The 17,595-nt window shown below is 53.3% G+C and overlaps 3 protein-coding genes across 13 annotated transcripts; 1 reads left to right on the top strand and 2 right to left on the bottom strand.

Moving 5' to 3' along the window:
* Nucleotides 1–580: 580 nt before the first annotated feature.
* Nucleotides 581–8,883, bottom strand: JMJD6 (jumonji domain containing 6, arginine demethylase and lysine hydroxylase). Of its 5 annotated transcripts, none has more exons than XM_047758347.1 (7): nucleotides 8,241–8,883; nucleotides 7,425–7,813; nucleotides 6,386–6,672; nucleotides 4,942–5,077; nucleotides 3,512–3,650; nucleotides 2,777–2,904; nucleotides 581–1,586 (listed from the first exon to the last, which is right to left on the bottom strand). In XM_047758347.1, exons 1-7 carry the CDS (start codon nucleotides 8,367–8,369, stop codon nucleotides 1,550–1,552), a joined length of 1,245 nt encoding a protein of 414 aa, XP_047614303.1. In that variant the 5' UTR covers nucleotides 8,370–8,883; the 3' UTR covers nucleotides 581–1,549. The 5 variants fall into 5 exon arrangements, 4 of the variants coding, with proteins under 4 accessions (XP_047614303.1, XP_047614302.1, XP_047614306.1 ...); XR_007131912.1 differs by lacking the exon at nucleotides 581–1,586 and adding an exon at nucleotides 4,371–4,464; XM_047758350.1 differs by lacking the exons at nucleotides 581–1,586; nucleotides 2,777–2,904 and adding an exon at nucleotides 4,371–4,459 and having other exon boundaries at nucleotides 3,540–3,650.
* Nucleotides 8,884–8,888: 5 nt separating this feature from the next.
* On the top strand, nucleotides 8,889–13,631 carry METTL23 (methyltransferase like 23). Of its 2 annotated transcripts, XM_047758353.1 has the most exons (5): nucleotides 8,889–9,117; nucleotides 11,340–11,444; nucleotides 12,742–12,979; nucleotides 13,066–13,150; nucleotides 13,288–13,631. In XM_047758353.1, exons 2-5 carry the CDS (start codon nucleotides 11,361–11,363, stop codon nucleotides 13,451–13,453), a joined length of 573 nt encoding a protein of 190 aa, XP_047614309.1. In that variant the 5' UTR covers nucleotides 8,889–9,117; nucleotides 11,340–11,360; the 3' UTR covers nucleotides 13,454–13,631. The 2 variants fall into 2 exon arrangements, with proteins under 2 accessions (XP_047614309.1, XP_047614310.1); XM_047758354.1 differs by lacking the exon at nucleotides 8,889–9,117 and having other exon boundaries at nucleotides 11,356–11,427.
* A 272-nt stretch (nucleotides 13,632–13,903) lies between these two features.
* Nucleotides 13,904–17,080, bottom strand: SRSF2 (serine and arginine rich splicing factor 2). 6 transcript variants are annotated; one of them, XR_007131915.1, is made up of 4 exons: nucleotides 16,456–17,080; nucleotides 15,978–16,288; nucleotides 15,598–15,701; nucleotides 13,904–14,956 (listed from the first exon to the last, which is right to left on the bottom strand). XR_007131915.1 is itself a non-coding variant. In XM_047758352.1 (3 exons), exons 1-2 carry the CDS (start codon nucleotides 16,815–16,817, stop codon nucleotides 15,985–15,987), a joined length of 666 nt encoding a protein of 221 aa, XP_047614308.1. In that variant the 5' UTR covers nucleotides 16,818–17,080; the 3' UTR covers nucleotides 13,904–15,701; nucleotides 15,978–15,984. The 6 variants fall into 6 exon arrangements, 2 of the variants coding, with proteins under 2 accessions (XP_047614308.1, XP_047614307.1); XR_007131914.1 differs by having other exon boundaries at nucleotides 13,904–14,344; nucleotides 14,851–14,956; nucleotides 15,598–16,288; nucleotides 16,456–17,079; XR_007131916.1 differs by lacking the exon at nucleotides 15,598–15,701 and having other exon boundaries at nucleotides 13,904–14,344; nucleotides 14,851–14,956; nucleotides 16,456–17,077.
* Nucleotides 17,081–17,595: the final 515 nt, after the last annotated feature.

Below are 17,595 nucleotides of genomic sequence, written 5' to 3'. Positions count from 1 at the left end.
GGAGCAGTTGGTATGGATTTGAGAGCCAAGGGAGGGTGATGGCCTGGGAGCAACGAGGGACAGAAAAAGTATTTGGAAGATGGCAAGGACTTTTTTTAAAAGAAGAGGAAACATCCTCCAGATATTAACACAGAGAGAGGTGGATTCCTTCAGGCTCTGAATTTACTCACACCCACTGGGTCTAACACTGGGCCCGTCCTGGAGCTTGGGCTGGGGGCTGGGAGCTGGGAGCAGCCAGGTGCAGGCAGAGGGGCACTAGGAAGGGGCCTGAAGTTCCCCATCCAATGCAGACACGGCTGTGGTTTGCATCTGAGCACGCAGAATATTGGACAAAAACAAAAGAGGGGACCAACCCAGTGTCAGGAAGTGTTCACTTGTCTGTCAAAAACGGAACATTTGGCAAAGAAGCGACCAGGACTCCCCTGACGATGCCCGTTTTTAGGGAAGATCTTGAGAGGCAACTCCTTACACTCCTCTCGCCTCTGGGACACTGGGAGGCTCCCCTCCGCTGTTGGTTGAAGGGGGCCTTCCGTTGAGCATTCCAACCCTCCTACCAGGAAATTGCTTTTCACTGGGTGTGTCCTTGACAAACCCCTCTTACATTTATTTAAATTTAGCTGAATTTAGGGACATGAAGGCAAGCAGGTGAACCGAGAGGGCATGAGATGGAACCTGCTGGTCAATCCCTAAGGATTTATACCGCGGTTATTTAGAAGCCTAACAGATCCCCGAAGAGGAGACGCACCACCTCTGCGTCTGCTCCCGGCTGGCCAGCAACACGATTCCCCACCTGACGCCTGCCTGCAGGTCAAGCACCAAGCGTCTGCGGAGCCTGACTCGCGCGGGGGGGGGGGGGGGGGGGGGAAGGACGGGACAAGCCTGTCGGAACTCGCCAGGCCCTGTTCAGAGGGTGAGTTCCGCGAGGACAACGCTCGGAACACCCTTCCCGATCTGTTCACAAACCAAACCCCCAGGGCCCCCCCAGCACACTGTGCCCAACCCTCCGCCCCCACCCCGACACGCGACCGGCTTCCGACGGCGGACGGACAACAGACGGGAACCACGAGACCGCACGAGGCAGGGGTGGGGGGGCGCCGCTGGGGTCCCCGCAGCGCAAAGCCTGGGAAGCCTGTTTGTTGGGGTGGCGACTCGGGAGGGCGGCGGCTCGGGATCCTTGTCGCCGTGAGTGCTGCGCCGCGGGCCGCGTGCACAGCGGAGGGGCCTCAGCGACATCGCCGCCGCGACGCCGATGCCACAGGGACCACAACCCTCCAGCCGTGGGGTCCGCCGGCGTGGTTTTCAAGCAGGAGCCCAGAACCTTCTCGCCCACCAGCACGGCGGCCTCCGGCGCGTCCCTGAGCGCCCCGAGGTCAACTTCTTGACAGGCTGTTCTCAGCAGGCAGAAAACACGGCCTTGGACCCAAGACGGGAGCTCGGGCCAGAGAGGACGGTCCACAGGCAGAGAAGACAGGGGAGGAGGGAGGAGCAGAAGACGGGAAAGGGGCGGCTGCCGACAGCTCACAGGGGCCGCCTCAGGGAGAGTTTCCGCTCAGGGGTGAGCTCGGCCTCCGCAAGGGTCCCTAATCCTGCCAAGGAAAGGACAGCCGCCTGTCATCAGCACGCAGAGAGCACAGCTGGGCGCACAGCGGGGAGGAAGCGTTAAAAGCGGACCCCCGGGACCCCAGCGCTTCCTCTCGGAAGGCTCTCCTTACAAGCTACGCAGTCACGCCCCAAGGGCTGATGAATCGACAGTAACCGAAGCAACATAAAAAGGCAAGAAGAGACATGGAAGAACAGTTGGGAAAAGGACAAGCTGGGGTGAGAGGTGCACAATCCAATCTGATTAAATGCACCTGGTTGAGACACCCCGCGTTTCCCCCAGGGAATTCCAGCCACTCCACAGAGAATGAGGAAAAACGACAGGAAGCAGGGTGTCCCCTGCTTTGATCACAGTCAAGAAAGCGCTCAGCTGCTTGGAGATACACAGAACACAGCAGGAACGTCACCTGCAGCAGAGCAGGACTTCAGACAGAATCCTACAAGCTTCAGTATTTCACGCCCTTCCCCGAAACCTCCTCTTAATGCTGCCGACAGGGACACTTCACCTAGCAGCTTGTGGACCAGAGGGCTCTGGGCTAAAGACCCTGGATGAGCAGAGTCACCAAACTTATGTGACCCTGTTATGTGCCCAGCACCAGGGCAGCTGCTTGCAAAAACATTATCTTACTGACTTTTATCTCAAGTTTTCACTCAGACCACTTTAGATCCAATCTGGTTTAAAACAAAAGCAAAAACCCACTGGAAATGAGATCAAGATTTTATAAGAAAAAATCTGCAGGTACGCGAGGCAGCGGCGGCGACCTGGGCGGCCCAGGGGTCTCCCCCTTTGCTGCAGCAGCTTCCCTGCGGGGCTCACCCAACAGCGGATCACTGTCTCCCACCACGATCATGACAAGGAGAACCAGGAGAAGCTCTGGCATTCTCCAGGAAAAAAATTTCAAAGCTTGAAGATGAACTGAATTTTTATTAAATAAGGTAAAGGGTTTCCTTGGCACCAACCACGCAGATTCTCGCCTTTATGCATAAAACAAGCCACGTTAACTTGCACCGGAAACAGCAAAGCCCCATCGAAGAGGCCAAGTGAGCGGACTCCTGCTCCGAGCCGCCCTCCTTCCCTGGCTCTGCGGCCCCCTCTCTGCAGGACCGCGAGGCCGCCCCGGGGCCGGCCGCAGGCACGTCCTTCCACACGGGCACAGGCGCAGGCGTGCGCGGTCACCTGGAGGAGCTGCGCTCCTTGCTCACGCAGTCGTCCTGGGAGGTGGCGTCCCCGTTGCCCACCATGCCGCACGTCCTCCGCTTCTTCCTGCGGTGCGTCGTCCCGTCGCCTTCGGAGCCAGACTCGCACTGGACGTGGGAGGAAACGGGAGCTCAGCCGCGTGCCCCGCCTCGCTCCACTCCACTCGCCGCCCTCTGCGCTCAGGAGCCAGCGCGAATCCCGTCCCCGTCCTCCCAGAAGCAAAAGGGCCATTTGTGGCAGTCTGACTGTCTCTCTCCTCGGATGCCAGGCGGCCCGCCAGCGCTAACCGGAGGACCGTCTGCAAGCAGATCCACCTGCGATGGCGCCCCCTGTGCCGACAGAGCGGCACCCGACGCCCTGCAGCACGGGGCGCAGGACCCTCTCACCCAGGTCATGTGCGCCGCGTCTCTCAGCTCCTGATTTACCCCCAGCCCCGGGGCATCTTCCTAATGTGGGTCCGCGGTCAGAAGGGTTGGAGTTTGACTCCAGGCCCCACTGTCCGCCCGCTGTGTGATCCTGGGTCAGCTACTTCTCTGGCCGCAGAGATCAGAGTTACGATGCCCAGATGCGTGTAAAGCGGAACGTGGCCAAGACCCACCGCAGGCCCGGGGCAGGCGGCGGTCTCGGAAGGAAGTGAAGCCCGTTCCCCCCGCCCTCCCTCCGGGCATCTGGCTCTTGCAGGGTGACCTGTCCTGGGCGCCAGCACGGCCTCACCTCTGAGTCCGAGTCGGATGAGCTGGAACTGGAGGAGCTGGACGAGTCGCTGGAGCTGTCGGAGGCGATCCCCGTGGACTCCTGCAGGTCGACCGAGTCGGCCAGGACTGCCAGCTCAGGGTGCTCCTGCTTCAAGATCCTGAGAGACCAGACAGGCTGTTCTCGCGCTGGCACAGGCCGCGCGCCCGCACGATGCCCCAGGCTCAGGGCTGAGCCCTGTCTCTCCCAGAGGCGCCTGTCCAGTGGTGAGGACACCTGTGTCCACGCACTGGGAACCAACCCCATCGGGCTGCTCAGGCTTTCCTGGAAGGAGAACTAGCCACGCACAGCTCACACCCCGTGTGAACGGGCCAGACGTGCTGCCGACTGACCGACCGACACGTGAGGCCACGTTTCCTCGAGCCAGTCTTCCGCTTGCCCTGGGGAGAAACTGCCTCTCGCCCTCCTGTCTTTTCCTGAACCTCTCCTAGCCGAGTTTTTAACCTCTCTCTTCCACTGCACAGTTAACGAAGGAAGCTGGGCCTGGTTCAACCCAAGAGCAGAAGCAAGGAGGCTTGTGAGAAAGAAGTGCCAGGTACAGAGCGGGTCCCCCTCACTCAAAGATGAATCTGAACGGGGCTGTCGGGGCAGCAGCCAGCCCTCCCCTTAGGAACCTACTCTGGCCTCCACTGGAACCAGGGACAAAAGACCTGCCGTACGGGGAGGCCTGGAGAGTGACCAGATCGCAGCACGCGGTGGCCTGCGGGACGGAGGAAGCGGCCTCGGGTGCCCGAGAGTCCGGGGAGAACAAAGCCACCACCCTTGCTGGCCCTCTCAGCAGGGAGGCTGAGCAGGGCACAAGCCAGAATCCCTCTCTTACCCCGAGAGCTGGTCCCTCCAGGTCAGGGTTGGGACACAGTGGCACGGGGTGGCTGGGGGTGGCTTGCACTGCCGCTGCCCGTGCTGTATCTGTTCTGTGGATAAACAGAGGAGCTAAGTCTCCAGGGCAGTCACCTCACTCACGAGAACTGAAGGCAATAGGTTCAAATGGGAATAATGCTTTTGGGTAAGAAAAAGAAATAACCAAAATAAAACCCAAACAAAAGGGCTTCCTTTGCTAGTGCTAGCTTTGGGGGAAAAACCAAAAACAAACAAATAAACAAACAAACAAAAAACAGAGAAGGAGAAACAATCCCAATTATGACCAGGTTTTGACAGACAGGCTTCGATCAAACATGCAGTCTCAGCCCGTCACCTTGAGGCTGGCAAGCATCCTGAGAACTGGCCCTGACCTTGGACCCACGCTCCTCTAGCTGTGGGGGTTTGTAGCCCCAGCTCTTCCCAGGCCCGTCTAAAATCAGCACACGTCATTGCACCAGTGGACTCCTGGCATTTTATCTCTGGGGTAGAAGGTGGAACAGAGCAAAAGTAAGAAAAAAAAAGTCTCTCACCTGTACCACTTCCTTGATAACTTTGGTCTCCCTCTTACCGTCTTGTGCCAGACAACAGGGAAGTTGGTGCTGCTGGCAAAGTTCTGGGTGATGGCAATGGTGGTATCAAGATTGAGGACGACGTGCCACCAGCCCCCTGAAAGCCAACAAGTCCACAGTCAAACAAGGTTCGGCTCTGTGTGGACTCGCTCCGGGACAGCGTTCACACAACATGCACCTCAGACACGGGGGCTTCCTATCCACCAGGGAGAGCCCTGGAGACGCAGGGCCCGGCGCAAATGCTCCCCCGATGCTGGTGTGAAGCGAGGCCGGCCCTGCCTGTTCACTTCCTGTGGCTGCTTTCCTGCTACACAGGCGGAGCTGAGCAGTTACGACCGACTGTGGCGCGCATACACAGCACCCGGGATACTGATCTCTGGCTCTTTTACAGAGCAGAGGTGTCAAGCCCTGATAATCTAAAGCTGTGACAAAAACTGTGAGGGCAGCAGGGTCTTCAATTTCTAGAAGGATAGCCTTTTTTTCCCCCTCCGGCTATACCCGTGGCAGGTGGATGTTCCTGAGCCACTGCAGTGACAATGCCAGATCCCTAACCCACTGAGCCACCAGGGAACTCTGAGGACAGCTATTTTTTTTTGTCTTTTTTTGTTGTTGTTGTTGCTATTTCTTGGGCCACTCCCGTGGCATATGGAGGTTCCCAGGCTAGGGGTCGAATCGGAGCTGTAGCCACCGGCCTACGCCAGAGCCACAGCAACGCGGGATCCGAGCCGCGTCTGCAATCTACACCACAGCTCACGGCAATGCCGGATCGTTAACCCACTGAGCAAGGGCAGGGACCGAACCCGCAACCTCATGGTTCCTAGTCGGAGTCGGGAACTCCCTGAGGGCAGCTATTTAAATAACCATTACTTCCAGGGCTTAACCTACCAAAACAAAGTGTAGTTCTCAGGTCTGGGCTTTCCTGCCTCTTGGCTCTAAGTAGCTATTTCCTGACTCAGGGCACCCAATGCTACACAGTATCAAAAACCCCACCTAGAGAAATAAACACAGGTCCCTAAACACACAAAGACATTAAGTAACTACTGGGGAGAAAGAAGAATAGGCTCTGGAGTTCCCTGGTGGCTCAGCAGGTTGAAGATCCAGCATTGTCACTGCTGTGGTGTGGGTTTGATCCTTGGCCCAGGAACAACTTCCGTGTGCTGTGGGTGTGGCTGGAAAAAAAAACAAAGGCTCTCTGCACACAGGAAGTTCATCAATAGTCACTATACATTCAGGTTACAAGGCCCCGAGCGCTTGACCACACAGCAGCCATCACTGTCAGAGATAAGCAGGGTCAGATCCCCCAGAGTCAGCAGGCAGAGGGACTCTAACTCCTTCTAGGTAGCTGTGCTCCAAAAACATAAATTACCCACATCAAAGAACGTCCTTTTTTCCAGTTCGTCTGTACCTGGTACAAAGACAGTCTCTCCTGGCTTTTGTAAGATTTCCAGGGGTTTGAATTCGGGTGGCCAGGTCGGAAGCTGTGTCCGCGGGTAGACGATGTTAAACCAGGTAATAGCTTCATCTTGCTGGTTCCCACCCTCTTCACGGGTCACCTTGATGAGCTCCCGGGGCGTGCTGGTGGGGAATAAGCACCAGCGCTTGTGACCCTGAACTAAGGCATTCCAGGCACTGGTGCCCAGGGGGTCGATGTGAATTCCGGTTCCAGAGCGTGGAGGCCCCATCACAAACCACCTAAAGGATGGAAACATCCAAGAAGTGCAGTGTAATTTAACTCTATACACACACACACTACAAAATGAGCTTTTTGTTTTATACAACACATGTTACTGTCACTTCAAAGACACCAAGAGGGAGTTCCCGTTGTGGCACAGCAGAAATGAATCTGACTAGTATCCATGAGGATCCAACTAATATCCACGTTCAATCCCCAGCCTCGCTCAGTGGGTTAAGGATCCCGAGTTGCCATGAGCTGTGGTGTAGGTCACAGATCCTGAATTGCTGTGGCTGTGGTGTAGGCTCACAGCTGTAGCTCCAATTTGACCTCTAGGCTGGGAACCTCCATGTGCTGCGAGGGCGGCCCAAAAAAACAAAAACCAAACAAACCAAAACACCAAAACCAAAACCAAAAAAACCCCCAAAGACTACCACAAGTTCTGGTACACAGAAGTTCTGAGGGAACTCTGCACGGACTGATCCCTAACAGAAAAAGGAAAGTCACTGAAGTGGCTTCCTTCTGGACTTCACAGATCGCTGGTTCAACTGTGGTTGCCCATGTGAAGCACCCCGGAGCTTTCAGAAATCATGATGCCCCCGCCGGCGGCACCCCAGACCAATCAGGCTCCGGCAGTAGGAAAGTTCCACGTGCAGCCAAGGGAGAAGCACCCACTCTTTCGGAAAGAGGTTAGCGGATCGCGCTCAGCTGCAGCCTGCTGCTGTAGACAAGACTGTAAGCACATCACTGCCCCGTCGTGCCCGTAGTTTACCTGTAAGGGGGCCTGCGCTTCTCCCCCGCATACTGGAAGAGGTCATCGGTGAAAAACTTGGGCACCGTGTAGTCTTCCAAAAGTTTCCTTCTTTTGGGGTGCTCCCCGTAGCTGCTGTCAAAGATGTAAAGGGGGCTGTCATCTCTCGTGCTCTCCATGTACTCAATGTAGTATTTCATCTTCATCTTCACCGAGTAGCCATCATTATCCTCACCACACTTGAACTTCTGGTTCCGGTATTTCCTTTTGAGGCGCTCCAAAGTCCATTTCTCCTGCGCCGACCAGCCCTCTTGGGCATTCAGCAGAACCACGGGCTTATAAGGTCTTTCATATCGCTCCACGAACTCTTCCACCGACAGCTGTAAGGCGTCTGCCCGTTCCACATTGTCCTGAGGGAATCAGAAAAGACCTATCGAGTTAAAAAAAAAAGTCCTGCAGCAGTTAGGGTGTCCCCCAAGGCCAACGAGCAATCACATACCTAAGGAGCCAGATTCTTGTTCTGGCTCCTCTTCGGGAAGAAAAAAGACCTACTTGCGCTGGGGCACATCGCACCCAGCGCCACCCACCAAGGCAAGGGGGCTTCGTATCTCCCACCCATGGCCTTTGACAGCCACGTCCCCTAGGGCCCGTCGCCCAAAGAGTGACAGGCCTCGTGGAGGCGTCGATAGCGTGGGTCTCCAGTTGCCCAGGCAGGCGCGGCTGCAGCGCAGAGGAAGGAGGCCCGCCCTGGACTCCGGGCCCGATGACCCCGACCCCCGCCCCGGGGATGCCCGTGCCCTCCACCCCGCCCCTAGCCCGCGATCACGACCGGCTCACCGCCACGGCCGCTGGGTTCAGCGGGAAGCTTTCGTAGTAGTTATGCCGAGTCCAGTCCAGCGAGTCCTTCAGCTCCGGCCGCGCACTCCGCTTGGCCTCGCGGATCCGCTTCTTGCTCTTGTGGTTCATCCTGCGAGGGTCACCAGCTGGTTCCGCGACGACCTCGGCGCAGCCCGCTTCCTGCCACCAACGCGCCCCCTCCCCGGCCCCGGCGACGGCAGTACCAAAATGCCCTTCGCTCGGGCCCGGCGCTTTTAAAGCCGCCTTCCAGAAGATTCACTCCCCAACCACCTCCCGAGCCTCGGGTTGGGCCTGCCGCTGCCGTCTTCCCCGCCCCCCAGTCTTTCGCGATAAGCCATTGGCCTCGGCGCCTCCGCGGCCCGCCCTCACACACACCGGGTCTCCGCCATGTTGGGAAGGTCGGGCCGGCCGAGCTCCTCCTCGCTGCGGCCCCGCCTCCCCTCTTCCGGCTGTGCGTCACTTCCGGCAGCTCTGCCTTCTCCTGGCCAGCTTCCGGCCGGTCTGCTGCTCCAAGCACCTGTTCCGTGTCTCATTTTCCTGGCTGCTGGTCTGTTCTAGCCGCGTGGTTTCTTTGTCGTCCGAGGGGTGCTCCCCCCTCTTTGCGGTCGGGTCCTAGCGACCTGAGGTGGCGCCAAGGCGGCAACCTCAGCCAGGCCGGAGGGACCCCCACGTGCGCAGCCTGGAAGCCTGGCAAGCCCTGCGCCCTCCCCTGCTCCCGGCCCACCTGGGGGCCACCGACTCCACTCCCGGAGAGTGTGGCTTCCGAGGGCATGTGGTCCGGGCTCAGCGCTTTCGGTTCTCGGAGGAGCCGAGCCTGGGAGCCGAGGGGACAGTGCTGGAGGTCCACGTCCCGCAGGTGTGTGCAAAGGCACCAGCTGGGAAGCGCGTTCGGTCCTTAACTCCGGCGCCTTTAGGGAAAGGCGGTTCAGTAGGGAGGGGCACAGGGAGGGAGTCCGCGGCTTCCCGCCTTAGGGTGGGTGGGTCGCGGAGCCGAGAGATTTGATCTGAAGCCGTTTGTCAGGTTAAATATCTTTCACTAAGAACCTTGGAGATCCTGCCAGGAAGTGGGCCTCTCCGTACTGATAATTTCTTGCCAGAAAAGAGGCATTCTTCACACCTTTGATCTTGTTGAAGGGCTTCTTAATTCAGCTTTATCTGGGACGGGGATCGGGGGAGGGAGCTCCAACCCTCACTACCCAAAGTTGCTCGCCTTGGCATTGCTCTCTTTCAGTTCGTGGATGCCCGCACTCCCAATAGCAGTTATACCTTATATAGGTTCAGTTTTTCAAGGCACTTTGAAGTTGCAGCCTGTGAGGTAGTTATTGGCACTAACAGTTTTAAGTATGAGAAACAGCGTAAGAGGAGTTGAAGGCTGGGGTGGAAACCTATTTCTGGCAAGTTCTAAATCACGTTGAAATACCCCTTTGGATTTCTTCCCAAATTTAGGAAGTGGGTGGGGAGACACCCTTTGAGAACCGAAGCCCCCCTTTCTCACACCCGAATCTGCATAACTAATTTTTCAGGGAGGAAATTCTTCATTGTACTTCTGGGTAAAATCCACCAGGGCAGGTAGTTTTGTGTTTTAATCAGCCTAACCAATTGTAGGCACTAATGTTTTTGTTGAGTGTATTGAATGATTAGGTTCAGAACTTCAGGGTTTTGTTTTTTTTTTTTTTTTTTGCTTTTTAGGGCCGCACTCGCAGTGTATGGAGGATTCTCAGGTTAGGGGTCTAATCAGAGCTAGAGCTGCTGGCCTACGCCACAGCAACACCGGATCCAAGCCGCATCTGCGACCTACACCACAGCTCATGGAAACGCTGGATCCTTAACCCACTGAGCAGGGCCAGGGATCCAACACTCACATGGTTCCCAGTCAGTTTCGTTTCTGCTGCACTGCAACGGGAACTCGGGGACTCCTTACCTTTTTTTTTCCTCCCTGCCCCTGCCCACAGCATGGGGAATCTCCCAGACCTGGGATGAGACGCTCACAGCAGAGACAACGCAGGATCCTTAACCTGCTGCACCACCAGGGAACCTTTGATATTTTCACCTCTTCCGCCAGGTTCCTACCATAGCACGAGGGGCACCCTTTGCTCTTGAGAACAAAGACTTGCACTTTAACAATTGCTAACTGCATACTTTGTGCCCTGCACTGTCCTTAGTTTGCCTTGAATCTTCCTAGCCCCTCTAAGGTAGCATTCTGCAGTTTAGGAAACGGAAGCACAGATAGCTTAAATAAATTGAGTGAGGTCAACACAGCTGGTAAAGCACAGATCTCAAGTCTGAACTCAGCCAGGCTCATTCCAGAGTTGTTACCTCGCCTCCCTGAATACCACACTCTCAAAATTCAGTGCCTCCCCAGAGCCTTTGTAAATTGCCTGCCTTCCTAACTCCAGGATTCTCAAACCTCTTGTAGGATGTCATTCTATGACCAGTGTCCCTTCTTAGCATACCAAGGTATGCCTGTGCTCAAAACTCCCCAGTATCTTCTTATCGCACTTGAAAGCTAAACTTCCCGCGGACTGCTCAGGAAGACCCCACACGTCGGGTCTCTGCTTCCCTCTGACCTTTGCTTGTACTACACAACCCTGCCTTCAGCCCTCCCCAGCCAGAGGCCTTTCAGTTCCCGTTTCAGGGCCTTTGCCCGAATCCTCCTCTCTCCCTATCTCTAGCAGCTGCCTTGTGGTCACTGCCCACCCCCATGACTCACATGACCCTGTTCTGTTGTGCTCGCAGCATTATCACCAACCGGAAATTTGCCTGTCTCTCCCCAGTGGGACATATGTATGTGTTGGCATATGGAAGTTCCTGGGCCAGGGATTGAACCCGAGCCACAGCAGTGACAGTACCAGGTCCTTAACCCAGTGCCCCACCAGGGAGCTCCTGGGTAAATGCTTTTTGAATGAAGAATGCTTATCTCGTGGCATTGAAGTTTTATACCCCCCCCCCCAGGAGGCAAACTGGAGGGCAGGGAACTGTCATTTCTGTAATGAATGCCAGTGCTGGGCACTCAGTAGTTGTTATGTGTTGACTCCCAGTATATGAATTATTTATGACCTACAAAAAATTCCTTTTCAGGTCTTGCATCCTCAGTATGGAATGTATGTTTGGCCCTGTGCTGTGGTCCTGGCCCAGTACCTGTGGTTTCATAGAGGATCTCTGCCCGGCAAGGCTGTCTTAGAGGTACACGTGCCCCTGAAATTGCAAAAATCCTAGGTTATGTCCCAATTAGTCTATATGCTTGTTATTGGCTTTTGTTAGAGATTTTAAAATCAGGGATGCTTTGGCCAGATTTTAAGGCAAGTAAGCTAAGAATGCTTTTAAAAAATGTTTAAGGAGCTCCCACTGTGTTAACAGGAATGGTGGCGTCTCTGGAGCAGCAGGATGCAGGTTCAATCCCTGGTTTGTGCAGCAGGTTAAAGGATCTGGCATTGCTCAAGAACTCCACATGCCCTGGGGTTGGCAGAAAAAAAAAACATGCGCCAGAGAATTCCCATTCTGCTCAGTGGTAACAAATCTGACTAGGATTCATGAGGACTTGGGTTTGATCCCTGGCCTTGCTCAGTGGGTTAAGAATCTGGTGTTTCCAAGAGCCGTGGTGTATGTAGGTCACAGAGGCAGCTTGGCTCTGTTGTTGCTGTGGCTGTAGTGTAGACTGGCAACTACAGCTCGGATTTGATCCCTAGGCCTGGAAACTACACACACACACACACACTTCCTTGTGTTGTGTAGCAGCAGGACCTCATTGCTTATCCATTTTAGATGCAAGTCTGCATCTAAAATGGCCCTTTGCATTTTAGGAAATCATGAGTTTACTTTTAAAATGTATCCCTTGCTCCTTCTCCATCCCAGTGGAGACTGCTGAGGCTTAGTAAAATGAATTTTGTCCTTTGCAGAAATGGTACTCTGCTTAAACCCAAAGGCTAAATAAAGACCAATCAGAAGCTCAAGGACACGTTTTGCAAAACCATGTAAATGAAGGATATGCATTTGGTGCAAACTTCTGGCCCAAAGCAGTAATTGTTGGGCATTCCAAAGAAGTGGGGAGTCTATGCCCATCCCCAACTAGGAAGCTTATTTCAGTCAGTGAGTATTTATGAAGCCACTCCTCAGCATTATTCCTTAGTATAAAGTGCCTTGCCACTCTCAAGAGCCAAATGGGAAAAATCCCCTTTTTGAGGACTCAGCATCACTGGTGTGGCACAGATTCAATCCTTGGCTTGGGAACTTCTACATCACACTTGTGGCAAAAAAAAAAGGGGGGGGAGTCCTTCTAATACTGAAAGGGCCTTTTGAACCAATTAGAATTGCCCTGACAAACTCAGAGGTCCACAGAGTAAAGCAGTGTGGAGTTCTATAGTGAACTCACTCGTTGCACATCAACCCTGTACTTACACATCACTGCAAAGGTGAAATGAGAAGCCATTCACCAAGACCCACAGTTCTTCACAGTTCTAAGCAAAACTTTTAACCTTAACAGATTGGAGCTGGAGTGAGCCTTCCGGGAATTGTGGCTGCAAAATGTGGTGCTGAAGTAATACTGTCAGACAGTGCAGAGCTGCCTCACTGCCTGGAAATCTGTCAGCGTAGCTGCCAAATGAATAACCTGCCTCAAGTGCAGGTCATAGGACTCACATGGGGTCATGTATCTCAGGCTCTTTTGGCTCTACCACCACAAGACATTATCCTTGCATCTGATGTTTTCTTTGAACCAGAAGGTAAACCCTTTTTTTGACTCTTTGTAAATTTAGCCAGTGATGCAATGGAATTAAGAGTCTTATTATAAGAAGTCTTTTCTTCCCAGATTTTGAAGACATTTTAACTACAGTTTACTTTTTGATGCAGAAAAACCCCAAAGTCCAATTGTGGTCTACTTACCAGGTGAGAAGGTAAGCCTGAATAGTTTTGGTTTACTCAACTGAAGCCTTACTAGTGTCTACTGTGTCTACTTCAAGGATAAAATGAGACTGTATCTAAAGCAAAACAGGAAAAGCTTGGTTTTTAAAAACAATTTATTTTTTTTCAGTGCTGACTGGTCACTTGAAGCTTTGCTCTACAAGTGGGACATGAAATGTGTCCACATTCCTTTGGAGTCTTTTGGTGCAGACGAGGAGGCTATAGCAGAATCTGCCCTCCCAGGAAGACATACTGTTGAAATGCTGGTTATCTCCCTTGCAAAGGACAGTCTCTGAATTACACCTACAAGCTGTTTCAGGACAACGTCAATGCTGATTAGCAACCTGCCAAGCCAACTGTGTGGCTCAGGCCACTTCAGCTTAAGTACAAGCAGTAGATTTGAAAATGGTTGTATCTGATTGTGAGGCATCACTTAACCATTAAAATGAAAATTAAAACACTTCTAAGAAAAAAGACTTGGATTCTTCCTAAGTCATTAAAATAGGACATAAATTAGGTTGAGAGAAGAGGCTACCCATGACCTCAACAAAAGTGCTACCTCAGAGCACCGAGTTTAGGGATGGATAGCGGGTGCTAAACTGGCATTCCACTTTTTAACTTAGGGAGAAAAATCAGCTCCTAGACATTTCACTTTCATACTTTACAGTAAGTAACATTTGAGAAAACTACACAGGTCTTTCAAATAAATGGGGGGAAAAAAGACCAAGACATATTCTGAGAAAAGCTAACACCAAGAAAACGTTTTAATTAAACTACAGAAACAATGGTTATAGTACAGAATATTCATGAGCAAAAAGATACACCATGTTTTAAGTACTTACAAAGTTACAAACCATTTGTTTGCTTCCTTAACATTTTCCATTTTAAGTTCATACATGAAGATGATCAGATTTACCATTTTTAAGGGGGAGAGGAAGAAAAAAAAAGGTGTATTTATCATCGCTAGATGTGCTCACTGTATGCTCCGTTATTTATATGCAAGGCCCGGTTGACTGGAAGTGCAGTTGTCAGGCATTTTAATAAACTGGACAGCCATTTGTTTCTGCACGACAAGGCATCTTTACACAGGAGCAATCAGGAGAAAACAGGAAACAGCCAAGCACTCTGCACTGCAACACGCCACCTTAACAGCTAACCAGCATTACTCAACTGCTACACAACTGCGCCTAGTGCACAAAAATACATAAGAGAAGAGATTAGAATTGTGTTTGGTAAACAATCCTTTCAAAAAAATCAAGTCTTTTCACCTGAAAAGTCTTTATACAAATTTGGGTTCAGTTTACCATTTAGACCTGAAGGTAAATAACATATACAAACAAATTTACACCAACTTTTGTAGGTTTTTAATTTTAAGGTATGAAGGCAATGTTGAGTCAATCTCTTGACAGCTTTAGGCTGTGTGTAATGGCTGCACACTTGTTTCCTTAAAAGTCAGGAGGCCACAAATTAGGTTACCAATCTGTTTAATTTCAAACAAAAAAAGTCAGCACTATATGAACAAAAAGGAAATTTTACCTCAAATATCCAAGCCAATAATGAAATCTGAAGTCGTTCACCTCACTAAATTACAAGAAATTTGAATAACAGCAACAAAATGGCACATAAAATGATTTTGCCACCTGAGGCAAAGCTTAAAACAAGTAAAAAGTTAGACAAAATGTTACAAAATAACCTTTTCAATAGCCAGTTGCTTGTTCCAAGGACTCCTGGATGGACCGAGTACTGAGTCCGTGGTCCTTTTTTCCCCAAATCTTCCTTTACGTTGCTTGTCGACGCATCTAGGTTTGAAAAGAAATAAGTTCAGTTTATCTTCCATTATGAAGTCACGAAAAGCGCACATGGTTTCAATTTCAGTACTTACTAAGGCTTTGGTGAAACCAGTAGGTTACAGAAAGGTTCCAACCAGCCATTATCACAGTTTTTAAAGGCCCAATTAGAAAAATTTCACAAAGGCTACCATCAGCATTAAGAGTTTGTGTTTATGTATTCTTGGCCAAATAACCAAGGTGAAAAATGGTAAGGGGGAGGGGAGAAAAAAAGGAAAGGAAAAAAAAAAAAAAAAAGAGGGCTGTATCCAAACAAAAACAAGTTGAAAACAGACTATTAGTCTATATATTAAGTTTTTTAGTTTTCAAATGCAACATTTGGCACTTTAGAATAATGCTTTAACATCTGAGCTACTTAGGGCCCTTTCCTTTTTAAAAAATAGGACCAAACAATTTGAGAGTTAAAGACACACTATCCTTTCCCCACCCAGTGCAATCAATACCTGTAAACTTTTGGTTCCAAAAGCTCATCGCGTCTTTTTGCAATTCGTTTGCCACATCCGTTAGAATACGAAGTCCCAGTCAGTACAACAATAGTTGAACTGATTGTTTTCTCTAAGAGGATAGTGCATCTTTAACATTTAAAGACAAACCTGCTCCAATACACGCCCACAGAAACTGGTCCCTGGAGGATCAGCCAAATCAGTTAAAATCTGCAATACTGGCCAATATTCTTTTATCAAACAGGAGACCGCAGCTTTAAAGGGGAAAATGCAGACGTTGGATAAAAACAGCAAGAAATAGTCATTTTCATTAATAGGTCTCAAACAGTTTATGAAACAGCCATTATTATCTAAGCTTTACACATATCCTTTCTGCAGACCCCTCTCTTCAGTATTACTCCCAAAGCTCGTTAGCTCAGAGCAGCACTCCTAACATTAGGAGTCACTTTCATGCTAACACGGACCGAAAATCTACTCCAAACCCCATCTCTGAATTCGGGCCATGCGTCTCGGATCCCCGCAGACATTACCATTTGCTTAAGAGGACACCGCTCCTTCCTCTTCGGGAGACTTGGGGGGACTCTTGGATCGCGACCTGGACTTGGATTCCCTCTTGGACGCGGGCGGAGGACTCCTGGACCTAGATCTGGACCTGGACCGCGAGCGAGATCTGGACACCGACGAGGACTTGGACTTGGACCTGCGCGCCGACCTGGACTTGGACGTTGACCGTGATCTTGAGCGAGTGCGGGACCGAGACTTGGAGCGGCTGTAGCGAGATCGACTCCGGGACCTGGACCGGCTCCGACTCCGGGATCGGCTGCGGCGACGCCGCCTAGGGCTGCGGGCAGGGACGGCGGCGCGTCAGGGCCCGGCGGCCCCGCCCGCGTGCTCCCGCCCGCCCCGGCCGCCATTATCTCGCCGCCAGACGCCATTTCCCTGGTCGCGAGCCCGGCCCCCCCCCCCCCCCTGCGCCCTCCCGGCGCCCCGGCCGCGCGGCTGGCTCACCTGCGGCTCCGACGTCCGTAGCCGCCGCCCCCGTACCTGCGGGGCGGCGGGCCCCGGCGGCTGTGGTGCGAGTCCGGGGGGCGGCCGTAGCGCGCCATCTGCACCCGCAGCTCGCGGCCGTCCAGCACGGCCCCGTCCATGGCGTCCATGGCGTCCTCGGCGTCGCGCTTGTCGTGGAAGCGGACGAAGGCGAAGCCGCGGGACTCCTTGGTGTAGCGGTCCCGCGGGATGTACACGTCGCCGACGCGCCCGTACTTCTCGAACACGCGCCTCAGGGTGTCGGGCGAAGTGCGGTAGGTCAGGTTGTCCACCTTGAGGGAGGTCATGCCCTCCACATCGGGAGGCGGGCGGCCGTAGCTCATGGCTCTGGAGAGTCGGGCCGGGGCCCGCGACTGCGCGCCGACGAACTGACGCCCCGGCGGGCCGGCACGATCGGCTGCGGCGGCGGCGGCGGCGGTTTCCTCTGAGTGGCTCGGCTCGACGCCGCGCCTGTCCTCTGGCGGTTGGTTTCCGCGTGGGAGCGTTGGGAAAGGCCGGAGCTGAGGCGGCGGAGCCGAGAAGCCCCCAGCTTGCTCCACCAGCGAAACAACTGGACTAGCAACCGGCTCCAACGCCCTTTTATACCCCCCTCACAAAATGGCGCCCGCGCCACCCGGAAATGAATCCTCTGATTGGTTCACCCGGCCCCGCCCCGTAACGTTTTGCCGCTCGCCCCGCCCCTGGCCGGCGCACCTGCGCAGAGCCCGGCGGGCGGGTCGAAAAGCGCGCAGTCACTGCTGCTGGGAGGGGGCGCGGGATTTGCCGGCAGTTGGAAAGCCCGCGAAACGTTCCTTCCGGTGGTGAGGCGCGCAGTGACAGGAGGAAGGGGCGGTGCTCCCGCACTGGGCTCCGCCTTCCTTTCACGCCAAATTCTAAGGTGCGCGCACCTTTTCTGCTGGGCTTTCAGCCCTGCCTCTGTCAGGGATTATTCTTTCGCTTATTTGCCCCTCTGTGTTTCCGGCCTCCTCGGACCGCGCTTCGTGGTCTCCAGGCCCCCTCCCGCAGTGCCTGACTCCTTTGCCGGGTTCCGCTTTTTAGCCGCCCACCCCAACCTCACGTCGCTGGAGCCTGCGAGCTCGGACTCGCTCCCCACGAGCGGGC

This window comes from Phacochoerus africanus, chromosome 14 (genome assembly GCF_016906955.1).
Source record: "Phacochoerus africanus isolate WHEZ1 chromosome 14, ROS_Pafr_v1, whole genome shotgun sequence".
Lineage (NCBI taxonomy): Eukaryota > Metazoa > Chordata > Mammalia > Artiodactyla > Suidae > Phacochoerus > Phacochoerus africanus.
Note: the sequence above shows the minus strand (reverse complement) of the source record. Positions and strands in the feature narration are given on the sequence as shown.

Bases quoted from the DNA above. Each gene is read 5' to 3' on its own strand.
- JMJD6 (XM_047758346.1), bottom strand. From the start codon at position 8,369: ATGAACCACAAGAGCAAGAAGCGGATCCGCGAGGCCAAGCGGAGTGCG. The intron at 7,814-8,240 runs GTGAGCCGGTCG...TGATTCCCTCAG, and splicing joins TGAACCCAGCGGCCGTGGCG to GACAATGTGGAACGGGCAGA. The intron at 5,078-6,385 runs GTACAGACGAAC...GTTGGCTTTCAG, and splicing joins AGAGACTGTCTTTGTACCAG to GGGGCTGGTGGCACGTCGTC.
- METTL23 (XM_047758353.1), top strand. From the start codon at position 11,361: ATGTATGTTTGGCCCTGTGCTGTGGTCCTGGCCCAGTACCTGTGGTTT. The intron at 12,980-13,065 runs GTAAACCCTTTT...TTTTCTTCCCAG, and splicing joins TGTTTTCTTTGAACCAGAAG to ATTTTGAAGACATTTTAACT. The intron at 13,151-13,287 runs GTAAGCCTGAAT...ATTTTTTTTCAG, and splicing joins TCTACTTACCAGGTGAGAAG to TGCTGACTGGTCACTTGAAG.
- SRSF2 (XM_047758352.1), bottom strand. From the start codon at position 16,817: ATGAGCTACGGCCGCCCGCCTCCCGATGTGGAGGGCATGACCTCCCTC. The intron at 16,289-16,455 runs GTGAGCCAGCCG...CCCTGCCCGCAG, and splicing joins TACGGACGTCGGAGCCGCAG to CCCTAGGCGGCGTCGCCGCA.